We start from the raw sequence: 21,551 nt of genomic DNA, 5'->3' as shown, positions 1-21,551 counted from the left end.
GTGGTTTGGAGCTGACGGTGCCAACAAAAGATCAGAGGACTAATGTGTTTCATATGTCGGGATGACCACCGGAGTGTGACCACAGTGTTTAGGGGGGTTGGGGTGGGGGGGGAAACATTCGGAATAGCAAGTGGTTTTACCAAATTTAGATTATAGCAGCTGTACGGAAACTTTGTTTGACAGTTTCTCCTCTACAAAGACTCGAGTAAAAGCGAACTTGCGTCTGAAATCAAAATGATACCACAGTCAAAACATTCACTATCAATTCCAGACCAAGAAGCCTACAAAGACTATACATTTGAGGTGAAAATCCCCAAAACATTAGAAAGGCATCACTTCAACTACATTTCCCATTATGCACTTGGGCGTCTGCGCAGGCGCAGATAGGTTTATTTAGTATAGCCATAACCGGAAGCTCCACTGTGAAACTGACCGAACGGGATAGCACTTGGTAAAGTTTCTCATCTTTTGTGATTTGCTCGTTCAGCGACAGCACAGTGGCTGCAAAACAAAGTTTAGCGCGCGTTGCTAGTTATGTGTCGCCTGCTGGTTTCGTCTGGACGAATTAACGGCTTTTGTCGTGACGGTTGGGCTGGCTAATCAGCTAGCTTAGCGGGTTGGCAGCTAGCATAAACTAACGTTAGCATATGGGCCCCTCCATTCAGAGGAGAGGCTCACTTTATGACAGCTTTAATGTAAATACAGTTAAATTCAGTAGTTTGTGAACGAGCCCACGGATTTTAACAACAATATGTGTGAGTAATTGTGTTGAGTTGGTTATATTGTGGCAGCAGGACGTGGTAAAATGTTGAGGTTAATCTGCTCAAAGCGAAGGAAGATTAAGATGTCAGGCAGGCGTTATTAATAGTTTTTGCACCCAGAGTTTAATTAGGACAGTGTTAGTCAACATAGGATTGTTAATTCATGTCATTTATCGTATTTTTCATCTTGGTACTGCAGCGTTTTTTCATGGAGAACCAGAGGAAAGCATCCCATCTGATTCTGATTTGCACGAAATGTTGTTCTTAGTGTGAGAAGCATCTAACAGTGAATAGTTGGGGTTTATTTTAACTACTTCTACTGTAACGAGGATTAATCTACTTCCTAAAAACACGCACAACAGTTTATGAGTTCCCTTTTGTCCCTATTTGAGCATCAGCTGTGCACACAGCCGTGATTGTGTGAACATCCAGGTCACGGGATGGTTATTTACACAGGTGTGTCTCAGATAAACGAGTGTTTCTGGTGTTGATGCCATGAGATGGACAGTAGTTCCCACTGGCCGTGGATGTCAGAGCTGACATGTTTAGAGGTAAGGATGTGGAAGATGTGACAGTTTGCATGGCAGAGCCCCATCTGGTGGGTGGAGATCACTGTTGCAGTTTTTATATCCATGCTGTCATCATAAAAATATTCGGGAAAAAAAAGAGGAGATAGCACAGGAAAAGGTTCCCACTTGTGTGTTTAATTATTGGTGTACACGTATTTAAGTGCTCTGTGTTACAAATGCATTGTTTGCTTCATCTATAAGGTTTATAAAACATCTAAAGTTTCTTTGTCTAAAGCTAAATCTGTTGCTGTTCCTATTTTGTGGTGAACATACTCATTAAAAAAATAAATGTACTATGTTTTGTGTTTATCTATACTGCTGTTGACGTACATCTGTGTAACAAAAACTTCCTGTTATATATATATATATATGTAACTGATCAGGCATAACATTATGACCACCTTCCTAATATTGTAGGTCTCCCTTGTGCCTCCAAAACAGTTGTGACTCATCAGAAAATGGACACGGGCCTTCTGAGGGTGTCCTGTGGTGTGGTCCTTTGGGTCCTATGGGTTGAGGGGAGGGTCCTCTGTTTGTCATCCCACAGACACTTGATCAGTTTGGGGTCTAGTGAATTTGGAGGCCAGGTCAACACCTTGTGCTGTTCTTAGTTCCTAGGCTACATCCTGCTGGGGATGGCTGCTGCCATCAAGGAGTGTCATTGCTATGGGGTGGGGGTGCCTGGTCTGGTCTAGGTGGGTCTGTCTAAATAACATGTTATTCTCTTCTCCTATTAGTTGTTTTAATGTTGTGGCTGATCGGCGTAGTTATACACTGCTTCTGTAATGCTTGGCAAAAATAGTTCTTGCAGTGTTATTTAATCACGACGCGATAAAACAAATATCCCAAGAATAAAATAAACAGTTCCATATCTCTCACCTGACTCATGCTGTTCATGTAAATAAAGCATAAATAATACCTGGATGGTGTAAAAGAATCTGGACAGCGCTCTGATTATCTGAGTGTTTGGATTCTAGTTGTGTCATAATTACATGTTTCTGCCCACTGCAGCAGCGATGGAGCGGTGATGTGCCATCCAGAGGAGCGTTAAGGCCAGAGCAGCCATGACCGAGTGCTTCCTGCCCCCCAGCAGCAGCCCTGCGGAGCAGCGCAGGGCCGAGCACCCCGGGGGCGTGGCCCGCACGCCCAGCTCCGAGGAAATCAGCCCCACCAAGTTCCCCGGGCTGTATCGCACCGGCGAACCGTCGCCGCCCCACGATGGACATCACCACGAGCCGCCCGACACCTACGTCTCGGACGACGACAAAGAGCACAGCAAGAAGAAGAACAAGTTCAAGAAGAAGGAGAAAAGGAGTAAGTGATAAACTCTGCTGGATGTTCACCTTTATTGAACAGTCAAGAGGAAACAGGAAAGGTGGGGGGAGAGATGAAGCAAACACGAGTCCCTGACTGGAACTGAAACGGGGATGTTGCTGTATGTGACATGCACTGTAACTATTTAGCTACTGAGACAGAATTAATACAGGCTTGAAGATTTATCTCTGACCTTAAATATAACAGTTTGGCCAAACAAAATCTTGGCTGAAAGTCACTTACTGGCTTTAGTGACTCATTATTTAATAACTTTGTCCTTGAGCGTGGCAGCGTGTTAGGATCTCATGTTGATAATGGTGGAATCGCTTTGTTGGAAGTTGTTTATGCTCCGTTAAAGGTCTGCCAGGCCCCTGAAAAATGTGTGGATGGACAAAAAGTAGCTGCAGTGTGTTCATACACGTTACCTGAGCACCGTGGAGTTGAATTAGTTCACAGCAAAACGTCTCTGATTGGTTGTCGGACTTATCCAGTTGCGTGTTCAGTCTTCGTCAGTTAAAGCATGCTCCATAATGAAACCCCAGTGGCGTTTCAACACTAATAAACTCTAGTAATTTCAATAATTATGTGTATTTTGCCAACCATGCAGCTGAGTACTAGTTCAGTAATGGGCAGCATTTAAATAATGTGTTTTCGTTGGGAACTGTGTTGAACATCTAGAAGTGAACAATTACATGCAGGTCGTCTAGTTCGGGCCAGTTTTAACATTGTGATGTTGCCAAAGGTCTCATCACTACGACCTGCCCGATGAAAGAGCTTCCCAGTTTTCCGTCCTGTACGCCTGATGTCAGCAATGGTGATAAATGATCCTGCACAGGGAATGTTTTTCACCATTGTCCGCTCTCTCTATCATGATTTTTTTCCATGCCTGTATTTAGCTGCCGCACCAGTGGGAGAGAGGAAGAGTTGGACAGTTTCAGGGCACACCCTCAGAGCTTGTAAGGTGTGTCTCTGGCGGCGGCGGTGTGATACACGGGACTTATTCGGAGGGAAACCCTGAGCAGATATAATTAGAAGAGACTAAAACTAGGAAGAGGCCACCGACTGCCTTTGACGCTCTCTCGTTAGCTCTGAGGAAAAATATTTGAACTGCGCCTGTTCCAGAGAGGAGATGTGTAAGGTGCAGTGGGAGCTATGCTAAATCGGTGGCTGACCTCTTTTCCAAGTCCCCATTCTCCCCCTCCTTCGCTCAATTCTCTCTCTCACACATTTCTCTTCCTGTTTCTGTTTCACTGCGATCATAGTTCTGTTGTGGGATCGAGACGTGAAAACGGCTTTTTGTTTCCCTTTAGATGTAACCCCCCTTGTTTCTGCTTCCTCTCGCTCTTTCTTTGATCCCACAGCGGAAGGATACGCCGCCTTCCAAGAGGACAGCTCGGCAGACGAAGCAGAGAGCCCGTCCAAGATGAAGCGCTCCAAGGGAATCCACGTGTTCAAGAAGCCGAGCTTCTCCAAGAAGAAAGAGAAGGACTTTAAGGTGAAGGAGAAGGGCCCCAAAGAGGACAAGGCCAAGGACAAGGACAAGAAGTCAAAGGACCTGACAGCTGCAGATGTGGTGAAACAGTGGAAGGAGAAGAAGAAGAAGAAGAAGCCAACCAACGAGGCAGAACCGGTCCCAGTGGAGGTTCCTACATTTAGACCCATCTTTGGAGCACCCCTGACTGAAGCTGTCAAGAGGACAGCTCTGTACGACGGCATCCAGCTGCCAGCCATCTTCAGAGAATGTGTGGACTACATCGAAAGTTACGGCATGAAGTGTGAGGGCATCTACCGGGTGTCAGGTATCGGACATTTTGATTTTACTCTTGCTGAACAAGGTGAAGCATCTCTGTATATTAGTTTACTCACATCATCCTCTCTCTCTCTGTTAGGTATGAAGTCCAAGGTGGACGAACTGAAGGCCGCGTATGACCGCGAGGAGTGCCCCTGCCTGGAGGAGTACGACCCTCACACGGTCGCCAGCCTGTTGAAGCAGTACCTCCGCGAGCTGCCCGAGAACCTGCTGAGTCGTGACCTGGCCCAGCGGTTTGAGGACGCCTGCGGTCGGCAGGTGGACGCCGAGAAAGTGACGGAGTTCCAGAGGCTGCTGGCGGAAGTGTCGCTGGAGAACCGCCTTCTCCTCTCCTGGCTGATCACGCACATGGACCACGTCATCGTCAGGGAGGCAGAGACCAAGATGAATATTCAGAATATCTCCATCGTCCTCAACCCCACCATACAGGTCAGAGGCTGAGCCGATTAATTGACGGGATATCAAAGAAAATACGATGAAAGACGCGGAGAACGTCAACAGCAACAGGCAGCTAATCATCAAACGGAAAAGTGGGGCTTTGGCTCGGGCTCAAGTGCACCTAAAAGATGAGAAACCTGCCCTTAGCAACACGCCAGCTGAGTTTTTATTGGATCAAACAGTCGGTTCATCCGTGGCCCAGTTTTGGTGAAGCTAATTTATTCCCGTGAGGGGGGCGGGGGGCATCTCTGTGGCTGCTCCACTTATTCTGAACCAACAGCTCCAGCAGCCACAACGCTGCTAAATAAACACTTAGTTCAATTAATGAGTGGAGTCCGGGGTCAGTTTAATCAGGATGCATGAATTTGTTTGTGGTGCAGATACAGTTCGGCTTTTACGCTGTTTGCTTTGTGTTCATTTGCCTCTGCTGATTGCTTTCAGATTGGGAACCGTGTTCTCTACATGTTCTTCACCCATGTGAAGGAGCTGTTCGGAGACGTGGTCTTGAAGCCGGTGGTGCGGCCGCTTCGCTGGTCCAATATGGCGACGATGCCGGCCCTGCCTGAGACGCAGGAGAGCATCAAAGAGGAGATCCGACGACAGGTGGGTTCAGTCCCGCTGCAACACAGTTGACTGAGTTAATGACGTCACACATAAAAACGGAGTAGAAAGTAATGCTTTGCAACAATGAAATCTGTATTCTTGACCTGAATACATATTGTAAAAAGCTACGGAGGCTTTTCTGCAAGGTAGCTGAAGCTTGAACACGGGCTACTGTCGACCGTAACCCACGCCAACACCTTAAACACCATCAGTTTGACACTAATACACCACAGCAACAATGTCAACTAGTAGAACACAACAGAACTGAGCATAAACACATGCGGTTGTGAAAACTGTGCACTGCAGATATGTTTATAAATCGGCACCGTCATTAGCATTTAATAATACTTCACAGCATGTTGTAAGATGATATAATGTAGCTGGGATGTCTCCAAATCCTTTTCCGTGTATAGTAGCTAAAGGTCTAATATCTTTAGACAATGAAATTTACCAGCAGGGCGGCACAGTGGCGTGGCGGTTAGCACTGATGCCTCACCGCAAGAAGGTTCCAGGTTCGAATCCATGGGCCGATTGGGCCTTTCTGTGTGGACTTTGCATGTTCTCCCTGTGTCTGCGTGGTTTCTCTCCGGGTACTCCAGCTTCCTCCCACCGTCCAAACACATGCTGGTTAGGTTAACTGGTGATTCTAAATTGGCCATAGGTGTGAATGTGAGTGTGAATGGTTGTCTGTCTCTCTGTGTTAGCCCTGCGATAGACTGGAGACCTGTCCAGGGTGTACCCCACCTCTCGCCCGATGACAGCTGGGATAGGCTCCAGCACCCTCTGCGACTCTTCACAGGACAAGTGGTTACAGAAGATGAATGAATGAATGAATGAATGAATGAATGAATGAATATTGCCTGCAAATTGTTAATGTGCAGCCTCCTTCTCTCTTGTTACCGCAGGTGAAGTTGTTAATTGACTCCTGCTGAGGGTATTTGGACCGTTCCTCTGCTAGCGTTAGCTGATGTCTTTTCAGATGAGTGTGTATTACAGTAGTACATTTGTTGTATTTCAGGACTGACTTGCATATTCTGCGTGTCACGGTAGAATGGGCTTCATCTTTAGTGAAGTATTTCCACAAACTTGATGAACAGCTGCTAGTTTGGTGCTACGACCCCCCTGTCTCCTTAGAGGCGTCCGTGTTGTTGTTATTGTCACGTGATCGGCGACCAGTCGACTTCCTGCTTAAAGCGTCACAGCACAGCAGTAAAGTCGATCTTACAGTTGCCACCCTCTTACGGTGCAGTAGCAGCGTCTGATTCACTGTACATGTGTTTATAGGCGAAGACACAAACACAAAACGAGCCTAAAACATATTTCATACAAATAATAAGTCAGTGATTCTCAATAAATTAAAGCAGGAGTATTTATCAGCAACCAAAAACTGTCAAATATTTGCTACCATGAAGCCCATGGTGGCGGCTGCACATGCATGTGTCCCCATATCTCCTCATTTTATCAGCATCAGTCTTTGTACTGATAAGGTGGGCTGTGATTAGGCTGCTTTTACTCTCTGATTGTTATATCTCTGCACCAAACTTATAAGTTTTACCTTTAATACAAGAAAAATGTAATCAAATAAACCCCATAGCTGCTCAGATATACTCCCATTTATTTGTTTTCTGTTTAAGTCTGTAAAAGCTGTAAAAGTTGCAACAGACTCCTAAATCTTTTTTTTTTCCGTCTAAGCAGAGGATTAATTGTTATCACTTTAAACTGGGTTTCAAGTCTTGCACAGTAGCAGCAGTTAATTTAGCTGAGTGAGCTTCTTCCACTGTTTACAGTACATTGTCTTGTCAGCAGAGCACATCTTTATATCTTTGTTTGTCAGCGTGCCAGGGCTCGCTGTTTTACTTCAAACTTTACTTCAAATTAGCAGCATTTGTAATTGTCTTTCACAATTAGTTTTAGTTTTAGTCAATTTTTTTTTTGGGGGGGGATTGGGGGTCTTTTCATTTTACAAAGAAATTATGCTTGACATGTGTTCATACTAAAATGCTGTGCCTGTTTTTCTGCCTACATTTGCATTTAAATGAGCAATTTGTGACTAAATTTGAGCTGTGGCTCAGGTGGTAGAGCTGGTTGTCCACTAATGTCGCACTCGTGGGTGGCCAATCGAAGGCTGGCCCGTGTGTCCCCAACTGGGAAAGACACTGATCCTGAAGTTGAACCCGTTGGCAGACAAGCGCCTTTCACCGCATTTCCACCACTGGTGTGTAAAGTGAGAAAAAACTGAAAAGCGTTGAGTATTTTATTTGACATGCTGCGCGATTATTCGGGGAACTGAAACATGCCGATTATCGTCATGTCAAATGTCAGCCTGTAACATAAAGATGTTTGTGTTTAGGAGTTCCTGCTGAACTGCCTGCACAGAGACCTGCAGGCCGGGGTGAAGGACTTGTCCAAAGAGGAGCGACTGTGGGAGGTTCAGAGAATCCTGACTGCTCTGAAACGAAAATTGAGGGAGGCCAAACGTCAGGTCAGTCACCTGTGTCCATTTATTACCCAAAAGGGTAGTTTTAAATATTCTTACTACCGTTCTGTCAATCCACATACTCGAATTGACACCAGTTTCAAAAATCAGCTAGGTTTACCTGAGTGTATGTTGCCCTCAGAGGTGACGTTTACTGTTGCATTATTCATGTATCCTCCCTCTGTGTTGTAGGAGTGTGAGACTAAGATTGCCCAGGAGATAGCTAGCCTTTCAAAGGAAGATGTTTCAAAAGAGGAAATGACTGAGAATGAGGAGGAAGTCATCAACCTTCTCCTAGCACAGGTGAGTCATTTGTGCAAATAGTTGCTCAGATCACCGATGTGTGATTCTTTTCAGAGTTTCATTTCACATGTGTGCGTTTCATAACCAGGAAAACGAGATCCTGACGGAGCAGGAGGAGCTGATCTCTCTCGAGCAGGTGCTGCGCAGACAGATCGCGACAGAGAAGGAAGAAATCGAGAGGCTGCGGGCGGAGATCGCGGACATCCAGAGGTCAGAGCAGATTCAATGTGGCATGATTCAGTGCACGTATTGTGGGGCTTGAGTGTGACCCGGCGCTGCGTTCCTCCTCAGTCGGCAGCAGGGTCGCAGCGAGACGGAGGAGTACTCGTCAGACAGCGAAAGCGAGAGTGAGGATGAGGAAGAGCTGCAGATGATACTGGAAGACCTGCAGAAGCAGAATGAGGAACTGGAGGTGAGAAAATATCTGACACACAATGGTCGTTTAATGTTGTGTTGAGAGTTGCGGTAAAACTGACACTTAAAAAATGCTCTGGAGGCTTTTTAGGATGCACTGCTGCCTTTTTGAAGAAGGTTAATAATATATACACGGATCAGCCACAACATTATGACCACTGACAGGAGTAAGTAAATAACATAGACCATCTTGTGACAATTCAGTTTTCTGCTGGGAAACTTTTAGACCTGGCATTCATTCATGTGGATGTTACTTAGACAAGTAGCACCCACCTAGAACAGACCAGACCAGACCAGACCAGACACCCCCACCCCATAGCAGTGACACTCCTTGATGGCAGCAGCCGGACACAGACACACACAAAACCGCTTTAGGAACAGCAACAAAAACAAAACAAAAACATGAAGAACAGCACAAGGTGTTGACCTGGCCTCTAAATTCACTACATCCCAAACTGATCAAGTATCTGTGGGATGATCCACAGAGACCCCTCCCCTCAAAGACCCCCCCACTAACAACATCCTGTTTCCATACACCACAGGACACCCTCAGAAGGTCCATGTCCATTCTCTGATGAGCCACAACTGTTTTGGGGACCTACACAATATTAGGAAAGTGGTCATAATGTTATGCCCGATGTGGCATTTAGAGCAACCAAACTAGCAAAGTCACACATCATGGTGTGTGTTTCGTCTGCAGAATAAAAACACTCACCTGAACCAAGCCATCCACGAGGAGCAGGAAGCCATCCTGGAGCTGCGCGTCCAGCTTCGCCTCCTGCAGAGCCACAAGCTGCAGCAGGAAATGGCCGTCCAGCCGCCGCCCGAGCAGGCTCCTCCTCCTGCGCAGCCGAGCCCGGAGGCCCGCAGCGAGGAGCAAACCAAGCGCTCCACTGTCACTGCTGTTGCTGCCGCTGCTGCTGCTGTTGCCGCCGTGGCCGCCACCCCCGACACTCCTGCCCCGGCCAACGGGAAGCCAGCTAAGGATCCGTCAAAACCCTCGCCGAGCAAAGACAGGAGGGAACCCAACATGTGAGGCCTCAGTGGCTCTGCTGTACGTCTCTGCCGCTTGTCAGTTGTCCTGTAGCATTGCTCTTTATCCACTGGAGATTTCACATCACCGAGGCCAAGTGGCAGCCGAGGGCAATATCAGTTGGCGTTTTCATCTTGTTTATTACTTCCCCTTGAAAAAGAAAAGAAAATAAAAACACCTACAAAAAACCTAGTAGCTGCCGTCGTCGACACCTGGCCTCGGCTATGAGAGACTCAGAGGGACCATGCTTTCAAATCTGCAGTGCCAAGCCTGTATGAAGGAGGGAGGGGGGGTGAGACGGGAAATGAAGGGATTCCTGAAGCAAGTAAGAGAGATTAGATTACAGAGAGTTTATTTTTCACTGGTAAACTAGTCGAGAAGTGATCCCTGAACCAGATAGAATCGGCCCCTCCTCCCCCGCCCCCGGCCGTTTAGTTTGTCCCTTAACTCGTTGCAAATTTGACAAAAAAGAGACCACTGTGCCATAAATGAATAACTGAAAATGCCAGACTGAACACGTTTCCCCCCCAAGAGAACCACTAACACAGAAAGCTCTTGTCTATCTATATATTATATATTTAAATAGTATTCTGAAGAATACAAATGACTATTCAAGAAATAGATTGATTTGAAGTTACTGCTTCTTCTTTTTTTTTTTTTTTTTTTTTAAGTAATATATGAATGGATATGTTATTGTAGGTGCTTTTCTTTTTCTTTCAACAGCACATGCACATAAAAACAGTGGCGCTATGACTCGCTGGTGGATGAAAACATGTACAAATACACAACAAAAGCGTCGTCATCGCTGCAAATATCTCCTTTGTCATCTCCGCCGTCTGAACAAACAAGGAAACGTCGAAAATTACATTTGTCCGGTGATGTTAACAGACCTGTGGCGACGATTGATTTCTATCTGCAGACACATTCGCACGACGGTTACTATTTAATATTGTATTCTTTTTTTTTTTTTTGTCTTTTTCAACTTTCAATGTGTTATTCGTGGCATCAACTTAAAAACAAAGAAAAATCTCAATCATTTCATTTCACAACTGACCCGTGATTTTGTTCAATGACGTTTGAAGCAAAGACCCGACTCAGCTTTTCTGTATATTATTGTAAAATTGCAAAACAAACTGTATTTTCAGCTCTTGTGTTTTGTCATGTTCTGTTTTTTTTTTTTTTTTTTAAATAATAATAATAATTATTAATGATCTGTGCTCGTGTGACTGCCTCTGCTTTGGTCGCGGGCAAATTCTCATCTGATTATCAATCCTGTGACTGAAACAGATCGATGGGCTAAGAAGCTTCTCCCGAGGTTATTTTCATATCTTTCCGAGCTTTTTGTAGCTGATTGTTGCAGACAGAATAATGCTGTGAAGAATAAAGTGTCAATCTGAATAATTTATCTGAATCTCTGTGTTTGACATGACGTCTACTTGTAGCCACATTTAGCCCTTCCCATTTTCCATTAGTCTGAAAACGTCTCCATCCTAATGAGGTTGTAAATAAACCCTTTGCATCCATTTTGAGCCTCAGTGCTCATGAGATAGTGGAACCACCCAACTTTTTTTTTTTTTTTTTTTTAATGTCATTGCTTTTACTGGTTTCCGATTTGGAACATGGTTCCGTCAAGGTGGACAGAATCAACCGGAAAAAGGCCGGATGTAATGTAGTGTGATTTCAAAATAAAACCTGTTCTCATGCCTGCAACTGTAGAATATGATGAAATAAATATCTATAGCAAGTTCTTGTATATAAAAACTAATGGTTTATTTAATTACTTATTTAAATTTGCACAGGGAGCCCCAATGGTAGTGGCAGGTTCATGCACACCAGCTAAAGTCTGGGTACTGAAACGAAACCGGGGTTCATCTTTTGAAATTCAGATCACCACACGTTCATGAAACGAAATACAAATTACGCCGCTTTTGGCTGCCAGAACTTTCCCGACTGTGTTGAGATTTCACCTGACTCATCCTGCTACCAGAGCAATATGAGATCAGGAAACAAAAGAGAAGACTAGCTTCGAATTAACTACAACACCACTTACAATAATCATTTAATTCATTTTTTTTTTAATATCCTGCAAAAATATTGTAGTAGTCTGAAATTGGACTGGAAGATGAACTTTACAGCTTGAAATATATGTATATTTTTGAACACAACTATGAACATAGACAGAACAAGCAATTAAGAAGAAGAAGAAGCTTTATTGTCATTGTACAAGAATACAACGAAATTCCTTTTGGCAGCATCTCTTGTAGCAGCTACATGTCGCAGGCATAGAAAAAAATAAAGGTAATATAAGTAATAAATATTAAAGTAAACTACTTCTTCTTCTTAAGTTTATTAGATACGTGTCTAATATAACAGTCCTACACTAAACCTCCCTTCCTGACTGTCATAGTGTTAAATATATGTTGAAACAGGATAAGAAAGGTGGTAATTTAACTGTATGATCATTTGGTTTCTGTTGCTGACCACCATAACTGCTATATCAGAGTGAATTTGTTCTCACTTGTGCACCTAATGAGCAGGTAAGTGAGTTTGCATCATATTTATAGCTTGTACATCATTGGAGTTTTATTTTGAAGGCTTACACCGGAAGTAGCCTTTTCCGGTATCTTTTCCCGTCCTTTCAGAGAGTAGATGGTCAGTCCGTCTGTTGCAGGGGCTGGGTTTCTCTTTTTTTTACCCAAGAAGAGAAAAGAAAATCAGCACTTTTAAGCATGTTGAGACAAAGACACTGAGCTAACACTGACAAATGATGATCTAAAAAAAACCTCCAGAAGTCACCATGGCCATAAGGGAGCTCAAGGTTTGCCTTTTAGGGGTAAGTTAGCAGATGTTTTTGTTGATCCGGTTCTTTGCTTCTTTTTTTTTTTTTTTTTTCTTTAGGAGAAAAATTCCTTTAGCCTTCTGCGAACGCAACTAACCGATCCAGACGTCAAAAAACTTGAAATAACAATCTGTCAGTGTCGATATTTGTTTTAAGTATCTTGACTTTAACGTGTTCGCCGGAAAACTTTAGTTATTTAGCTGTTGATGTGATGGGAGTTGTTTAGAAACAAATAGCTAACGGGCCGGCGGGCGGGCGCAGCAGTCATTTCAATTTATTTACTTCTATATATTTATTAGAATTAAGTATTATCTTTAAACAGTTTAACCGTGTTTAACTTTTTATTTTATTCGCTTTCATTTTTTTTTTTAACGGCTGTGACAGTTTATTACGCATTACGTCATGACGAGGCCAACGGTTAGATCTTTTTTCTTTTTTCTTTTTTTCCTTTTTCGTTTTTTTTGCTGCGTTAGCAAAACACACCGGGATCTCTCCATAAACCGTGACAGGGGCGGCGACAAGCGTCAAATTTGGAGCTTTATGACTGAATTAAACAGTAAACTGGGAACTTTTAAGAGCCGCATAACGTTTACCAAGCCATATAAACATACATGTACCGCCTCAGGCTTCAGACAAGACTGTCTTTTAAATCAAATACCTGTGTTTTCTTACACTTCTGCTAGCTTGTAGCATAGCTTACTCATATTTTAACCATACACAGTCAATATAAGAGCTAGCATCACAAAATTAACAAGCTATGAACGCTTTCCTGGCCCTGATTTTTAATTGATTGTAAATTTAGGTTGCAGAATTTACTAGCAGAGACTTGTCTTGATAGGTTGAGGATGTAATCAGCTGCATAATCTGGTAAGGGTTCACTAGTGACCCCTGACCTTGTGTGCTTGTGCCCTGACTGTTGCGTGACCTTCTCTGTCTGCAGGACACTGGAGTTGGGAAGTCCAGCATTGTTTGCAGATTTGTTCAGGATCACTTTGATCACAACATAAGTCCGACTATAGGGTGAGTACAGATCACAAACCTTGACCCCCCCCCCCGCCCCACCCCCCAAAAAAACAACAACAGGAAACGAATTAATCAAGCTTCCCCAGAGATTATAAAGTACCAAGATCAGACAGTGAGGTTCAGTCAGTCGGTCATCATGAAAGTGCAAATGAGATTAAATCACATGTCAACTCAAATCACATCATGGATAAGTCAGTAGAGATGCTGCACACAGATACTAGTACTACTAGTAGACATCAAAGAGCTGCAGGCAAAGGAGGTCGACTGTGGTGTCCCCTTCACGTCGACTGTGTCTGGGCCAAAAAGCTGCACTTGAACGCATCGCAAATCGTCCTTGCACATACGATCTGGGCACGCAGGATGAAGAATTAGCTTGGAGGCTGGGAAGCTAGAAAGCAGAGCTGGATTAATGGGTGTACATTTTATTCATTCCAGGCGATCATGTCTTTGTAACGGTATGATTGCAGCTGAATGTTCAGATTAGATAAAAAGCTGAGAAAAAAACTAGGGCGACAGGCGCTCTTTGGCAGCCGACGCCAGTGAATGGTGGAGCGCTGGCTTGGGGTGAGCAACCGTGATCTGACCTACTGCTGCTCGCTGCGTGAATCCGAGCAGTGAAAGGATTTGGTTAGAAGTCGCAGGTTAGACGTGCAGCTCTTCATCTACTAGCTCACTGTGGCAGCTCCTTCTTGTTCCCTTACTTCCTGTAATATTTCAAACTGATCAGTTCTCAAAAATATGTTTTGCCATTTAAATGCTTTCAATGCGAAGCTGCAGAAGTAGAAGTCCATGCCCATATCTATATTTATAAAGATTACATTAAGAGTAACTAAACAAAGCATTTTTCGAAGTTCATAATAATGCAAATATATAAATATTGCAATACTTTCATGAGTGGGACATAGGTTCAGCCACCATTGACTCCTTTGGTGATAGATGAAGCTTTTGCTTGAAGCTCTAAGGCAAAAAAAAACTGATTACCGTATTTTCCGGAGTATAAGTCGCACCAGCTAAAAAATGCATAATGAAGAAGAAAAAAACATATATAAGTCGCACTGGACTATAAGTCGCATTTTGGGGGAAAATTTACTTGATAAAATCAGAGACCAAGAACACATTTCATCTTGAAAGGCAAGTTATAGTAATAACAATAGAATAGAGAACAACGGGTTGAATAGGTGTCTGGTATGTTAACGTAACATATTAACAGCTATTCCGATAACTATAGCATAAACAACATAACATAACAAGTTTACCAAACTCTCGATCTCACTCCAAATCACTAAATCCATTGAATTCTTCATCCTCTGTGTCACTTCTACGCCGCCGCTATTACGCAGGAGTAAAAGGAGTAGCAGATACTGGCACACAAGCCTAGAGCGCCCTCTCGCGGCTGTCAGTGTGAAAATAACGAACACGTGAAATTATATATTTTAATATATAAGTCGCACCTGAGTATAAGTCGCAGGGCCAGCCAAACCATGAAAAAAAGTGCGACTTATAGTCCGGAAAATACGGTACACCTGAGACTAAACATAGATTTTATTCTTATTATAAAGTCATTTTTTCAGGTCACTATTAGCAGATGTTAAAAGCTTAGTCCTGTGATTTTATTGTTGTCCTTCAGTGCTGCAACTCAGTACCTGGCCTGTAGGGGGCAGCATTTTGTGTCAAATACAAATGAACACAGGTGAAGCAAAAAGTATAGTATGAGGGACGATGGATTAAATTACAAAAACATGAGTCATATCTAAAATACTGTGTCTTCCTGGTTTGATTATTCATTTGTTATGTTATTATCCCTCAACAGCAACAAGGTTTCAATCATCTTCATTCTTCGTTTTTCTGCTGACTCGTACAGATTTCATTTCGCTTGTGGTTTTTAGAGAAGACTTTTAGAAGAGCTGTTGTAAAATGAAACTAAATCACCCACAGAGCGTCGTTCCTGACCAAGACGGTGCCATGCGGAAACGAACTGCACAAATTTCTGATCTGGGATACGGCCGGACAGGAACGGGTGAGGAGTCATTTACTTGCTATTATCTTTAAGGTTACGCACATGACTCCGTGGATCATGGAGCTAATTTCATATATTACACTTTAAACACGGAACTATGAGTGGCACAATCACTTCCCTGTCGCCGACACACATGACGTGGAGATATTATATTGCCCGTGAAACAGGATGATTCATACAGGTTTAAAGGTCAGGAGACATCACAGTGATTCATGTGATTGGGGGGGGGAGGTGTAAGTGAAGTTTGCCAGACTTGCTTACAGCATGGAAAAAGCAGTGCAAGTATTTCCTGCTCATGTGTGAAAAACAATATTTTGATACCTCTGTTACCAGGGATCTATTATTGAATCTGACTGTGTGTGATCGGTCTCCTTGATAAACACCAGTAGAGAACATCAACACAGTCGGAAACTTTATTTATCGCCGCAGCTGAACGAGACAAACTGAAGCAGGGTTTAGTGGAGTTTCTTGACACTGGTGGCAAGGCTTTGATGAGGAGGTCTCTGCGTTGTCAGTCCCAGTGTAGTGTTAGTGCGTAGTGACGAAGATAGCCGAGATACTAATAGCGGGACATTTCACAAATCCTCATCGCTCTCTGGTGGACAGACTGTTTCTAAATAGATAGATCGACACTTTTTGTCATGACATACGTTTGCTCTGCAGCAATCCACTCAACGTAGCATGAGGTACGCTCCCTTACCCAAAACATTAGGTATTCTGTTCAGCTTATGTTATAAATGACGTCAGGGTAGTCGTATTGGGAGGTTATGAGCTCAGCAGCTTGTCAACAGTAAAAAGAGGTTTCTTACGTGTGGATATTTCCGAGCCTGCCTGAGAGGAGGGCGGTGAACGGAGGGGGGAGGGGGGTTGTGCTCTGTGTGGACTGTCTCATGATGATCATTATGATAGTAATTGTTCTCAGACATGGTTCGGCGTTTCTGTACTGTAATTTGTTGTTACTACATCTCTTAAACCCCAACCCTCTTTCTCAGACTCCTCCTCTAGCTCAGTATAAACTGCAGAGGTTTAGGAACACGGTAACTTCATCTGTACCAAGAGTGGTGGTAACGAAGTGGAGAAGTTTTAGAGAGATTTTAGTGTTTAGTATAAGTTCTCCAAATTGGCTCATTGGCTGGAGACATACAGTGTTCATGCAAAAGCTGCAACTACTGGGTTCTAAGCTGATGTTTGCGCATCTCCGGTGAGAAAAATTGAATTTATTTTAAGTGTTATCCACCTTTAATGACAATTTTGCATATGTACAATTTCATGTGCAGCCTTAAAAAGGTTTCTCTGTAAGTAACCTTCTGTTCACCACTGGAGAAACCTCCATAGCGAGCTGAAACTTGTCGGGAAGTGGCTTTTTCCAGCGACCACTCATCTTTTAAGAATGTATGGGTCTGTTGCTGCTGCAGAACACTGCATCTGCCTTTCACGGGTTAACGCAGATTTTTTTTTTCCCCCGTTTAAATGGCCAAAGACTCTTTCTGAAGTCGTCCTCAGGGAGCGTATTCGTGTGTGCTCTTCAATAAAAACCACTAGATGTATCGGCTGATTGTGCAAATGGCTAAAAATGTTCTCTTTTTGCAGTTTCATTCGTTAGCTCCTATGTACTACAGAGGATCGGCTGCTGCTGTTATAGTCTACGACATAACTAAGCTGGTAAGAGATTAAACTGTTGAATGTTGACATCGTCGGTGGCTTTAACTCCCCAACATACGAACTGTATTTAGACTGAAATTCAGTTGCTTTTCCATCACTGCAGGAAACTGTTCTTCCATGACCTACAAATGTCATTCTTTCCTGGTCTGGTCATGGAAACTTGTCTGAGAAACGCTAATGCAGTGAACATGTGACACAAGTTGAAAGAATGTTGGGCATATTCTCATTAAAAAAAAACATCCCGAACTGACCACGGTGTGTTCTTGTCGTCCAGGACTCTTTCCAGACACTGAAGAAGTGGGTGAAGGAGCTGAAGGAACACGGTCCAGAAGACATTGTTGTAGCTATAGCAGGGAATAAAAATGATTTAGGGGACATCAGGTGGGCACTTCTTTCTACTATTTGTCTGCCATAGCTTCCAAAAAAAAGCTCTTTCTCGAGGATAAGTGATACTGCAAATGGTCTGCAGCATAAACACTGGAGAGTTTGCTTTCAGTCGTTATTAGTCTGTCCTGCTGTAGCACGAATGTGGACCTGCGCAATAAAACATGATCTTCTTTCGTGTTCGTTGAGAGGATTTTGTGCAACTCTTTGTTTTACTACATCGCCTGCTTTAAGACGTTCTGCACAGAAATCCCTCAGGTTTCAAGACTCAGTTCTTAATGATGCAATGACCAGAACTATATAAGTACTGACTCCTCGTTCTCAGTTGTCTGACTGGATCTGGTCAAATGTACTCCACTCTTAATTCTCTGCTCCTCTCTTTTCACAGGGAAGTTCCTATGAAGGAAGCTAAGGAGTTTGCTGAATCAATTGCAGCTATTTTCATCGAGACTAGTGCCAGAAACGCTGTCAATGTCGAGGAGCTCTTTCAGAAAATCAGTAGGTGTCGTGCCTTCGTGTTGTGTCTGTAGCGCGTGAGTCAGTGCGTCCTGTCTTCTTTGGAATTTAGCGATAAAGAGGAAGACTTGTGCTAAATAAATAGCTGAAGAAAATGGAAAGTAAAACTGACTTTAAAAAAAAAAAAAAAAAGTCCAGATGGAAGCAGCAGAGACGGAGAAGTCCTGACTTTTGTTCTCTAGTGTGGATCAGCTTCCAGAAATCCTGGAACCTGCATTTCCCCTTAATGCAGCTTAGCAGTGACACTCTCTCCTCCTAAATGGTCACAGTTTAAAAGATAGAATTAAAACTTCACACATACGGTTTATAATCCACATTTTCTGTTAATAATTTTAGATTCTGCCACAGACAAGACATTATTTCTTTAAAGAGAATTATATGAATTTCAACTGATTAAAAGCCTTTGGTATTTTGTGGTGGAAAGCAAATGACCGCACTGCTGAACACTTCGGATGCTTAAATGGGTAAATCTGCCACGACAACTCTGTAAATGCCCGCCGTGTCCCTATTTTTAGGTAAACAGATTCCGCCCCTGGAAAATCCTGAAGTGGAGAGCAACGACTCCTTTAAGCTCACCCTGAAGCAGCCCGCGCCGTCCGCCAGGAGGTGCTGCTAGTACGGAGATTGGCCGACGAGATTGCTTCCTCCAGCGCCGGGGACCGCGCCAGCACAGCACATGGTCCACAATGCACACAGTGTCTTACCCCTGGGAAAGACAACACAGTGGACAGACTGAGGTCAGCTTGCACGTGTGGTGGGCTGCGACACGAAAAAACAGAAAAACCTGCCAACAGTATTACATTGGTCAATGCACCAAAATTCAACAGGCACATTTATTTCATTTAGCTGCAGCAGTTTGAGTTCTGATGGAGTCAGGTAGCGGGAAGCCCTAGGTTTTGCCCCCCTCTGGTGGAGCTCTGGCTGAATTACATTAGGATTTCTATCTGAAGAAAGTTTATCCCATTTTACACAACAAATCAAGTGATGAAACACATCAGCTTTGTTTACAATTGATCTATACATTTTCATTGCACTGTTTGCTCTTCAATTGTTGCTCTTACCAAGTCTTCACCAACTTGTGTGCATGTATTTATCACCCTTGATAGTTTTTTTTAGAATAAGAGGTTAATATCAAGCCTTGATTCAGTCGCACAGCTCAGATGCAGCGGCTTTACATTCCTCTCGTCATGTGTTTCCGCGCACACATTTCCTATAAAAGGGTTTAACTGTAATGCTGCAGAGTGAACAGCTTTAGAGGCCTAAAATCGCAATTTACAGGCTGACACCCCCTCGCTGAAACACTGTGACCGATACTAGAATTGTTTACATAGTGATGTGTTGAAGATGTTTTCTACATGCTGAAATGTGTTGTTTGAGATTTCACTACAGGGAACGACTGAACACGACTGCCTACCGTGAGCTTTTACCTGAGAAAGGGTTGCGTTTCATTTTTATTGTTGATGAGAGAAAAAGACCTGCGTGTATTTTACTTAAAACATGTCTGTTAAAGTTCCAAAAAGGTTATTTTGTGTATACTAACTTGTGGAAATTTAGTCCTAACGATTGGCTGTGTGTAATGATGAATATAATCCTCACCTGTCCACATCTGGTATTAACATGTGTCCCGGGCGATCAGATCGTAACCGGCCAGTGTGAACACGCCCGAGACGTACTGAGGCTGCGTTTGAGACGCGATCGCTTTGACCATATTTGGAGGTGGTCTGAGACGCTTGTGACCGCGCTCCTTGAGTAGCGTGAACACACAATGCGTCCTGTGTCGTGTGAGGCGCTGCCCACTCAGCTGACGTCCCGCGCATTAAGCAGAGATTTGCCACATTCATTCAGAAAAGACACACAATCAGTGAAGTGACGAAACCTGCGTAAGCGAAGTCTGTTTATTAGCAGGTAGAGCCTTTTGAAGTACTTTGTCCTTGTAGCTGTTAACTAAATAACAGCCTAAATCTAATCAAACAAAACGATTGAATATGAGTAACTGTCCGTCAAAACAAAAACTTGTCAAGCGGTTAATTAGAGCCATGTGGAGTTGGCGTGTTTTCTCAGTAGTGATGACTGCGTATGGAAGTTTCCAGGGTTCTGGTTATAACCTGAGCTCTGATATAACTAATGTGAGTCAGGAGATAAGTAAACAAATAACTTAACATGTACTCATTATGTCCCATAATGTGTATGTCGTCCCCATGTCGAGGTGGACACACAACAAACAGAGTCTCTAGTGTCTTTGAAACAGCGGTAGGTAGCACCGGTAGGTAGGTGCTCTGCTGAAATCAGGTTTAAGTGGTGACTCGAGACGCATTTTAATGCTAGATGTGAACACACGTGCCTAAAGCTGGTCGCTTGTGATCCAAACACTCAGAACGCATTTTAATACCAAGGCCCGTGTGTAGTGTTTGCTGCTGTTATTCTGACAGTAACGCTCTTGGTTTTGACCACTTGAGAAATTTGTAAACTGCACTTTTGCATATATTTAACAGAATATTAGATTGGAGTTAAAAATTTTGAACCATAATGTCACTATTTGATTACTTTGTACATAATTGAATTAGTACTAATTAACAAAAACTGTAACGGACTTCAGTCTGTGTTGTGTAATGCGGTGTGAATGCTGCTATGCATCGTCCTCTATGGTAAATCACATCAAACTCCATTCATGAATCTGTCAATTAGCGTGGCTTTGCTTATTGGAAAAAGCTGACCTTTTTCAAACTCTGAGGTTTCCTTGGGTGAACACATCTTGTGCAGAATCAAGGATATTTTATTTTTATCAAATGTCAACATGTGACTGCAGTTATCCACTAAAATGTTACAGACTAATTCCATCATGAGCTTCACCATGTTGCACCAGGCAGACAGACAGACAGACAGACGGTTTCATCTGTTACAAACTTCATAAAACGCAGATATTTTAAACGTAGTCTGGCTTGATTTGACCTCCTTCTGTACGTGAAATGAGTATCCCGACGACGCTTATCGTCACACAAGTGCCTTTTTGTGTGTTTTCCCTAAACAAACAGACTGCCACAATAATGCATGAATTACTACTACTAGTCTCAGTCGGTACAGACTTAACTGTACACATAACGATCAAGTTTGAAACTGCCAGTTCTTACTAGCCGTCCTCATACTGTAGTCATGCTTCCCTGTATTCTCTGTAGACCAGATAAACTTCTGTATCTTAATCATTGTATTAAAGTAGTAATTATTCTACTTCTTTTTTTGTGTGTGCGTGTGTGTGTGTTTACCTTTACCTGCTCGGGGGATAAATGTGTGTTTTGAAATGTGTGTTTTAGGCTCTGATAGAAAGCAGGAACGTGAGTGAGAGAAGAGGGGACTAAAAAAAAATAAAGGTCATGACTTGAATTAACCTCCTG

At 43.2% G+C, this 21,551-nt stretch overlaps 2 protein-coding genes across 7 annotated transcripts; both read left to right on the top strand.

Annotated features, from left to right (window-relative positions):
* Nucleotides 1–136: 136 nt before the first annotated feature.
* Nucleotides 137–11,436, top strand: ralbp1 (ralA binding protein 1). Of its 6 annotated transcripts, none has more exons than XM_084547450.1 (10): nucleotides 137–451; nucleotides 2,342–2,644; nucleotides 4,006–4,443; nucleotides 4,534–4,883; nucleotides 5,334–5,495; nucleotides 7,846–7,977; nucleotides 8,164–8,274; nucleotides 8,363–8,484; nucleotides 8,566–8,686; nucleotides 10,445–11,436. In XM_084547450.1, exons 2-10 carry the CDS (start codon nucleotides 2,395–2,397, stop codon nucleotides 10,472–10,474), a joined length of 1,716 nt encoding a protein of 571 aa, XP_084403576.1. In that variant the 5' UTR covers nucleotides 137–451; nucleotides 2,342–2,394; the 3' UTR covers nucleotides 10,475–11,436. The 6 variants fall into 6 exon arrangements, with proteins under 6 accessions (XP_084403576.1, XP_084403571.1, XP_084403575.1 ...); XM_084547445.1 differs by having other exon boundaries at nucleotides 9,389–11,436; XM_084547449.1 differs by lacking the exon at nucleotides 10,445–11,436 and adding an exon at nucleotides 9,231–9,377.
* A 661-nt stretch (nucleotides 11,437–12,097) lies between these two features.
* Nucleotides 12,098–21,523, top strand: rab31 (RAB31, member RAS oncogene family). Its single transcript, XM_084546620.1, has 7 exons — nucleotides 12,098–12,554; nucleotides 13,501–13,580; nucleotides 15,519–15,600; nucleotides 17,191–17,262; nucleotides 17,537–17,643; nucleotides 18,035–18,144; nucleotides 18,678–21,523. Exons 1-7 carry the CDS (start codon nucleotides 12,519–12,521, stop codon nucleotides 18,776–18,778), a joined length of 588 nt encoding a protein of 195 aa, XP_084402746.1. The 5' UTR covers nucleotides 12,098–12,518; the 3' UTR covers nucleotides 18,779–21,523.
* Nucleotides 21,524–21,551: the final 28 nt, after the last annotated feature.

This window comes from Chelon labrosus (genome assembly GCF_963514085.1).
Source record: "Chelon labrosus genome assembly, chromosome: 6".
Classification (NCBI taxonomy): domain Eukaryota; kingdom Metazoa; phylum Chordata; class Actinopteri; order Mugiliformes; family Mugilidae; genus Chelon; species Chelon labrosus.
Note: the sequence above shows the minus strand (reverse complement) of the source record. Positions and strands in the feature narration are given on the sequence as shown.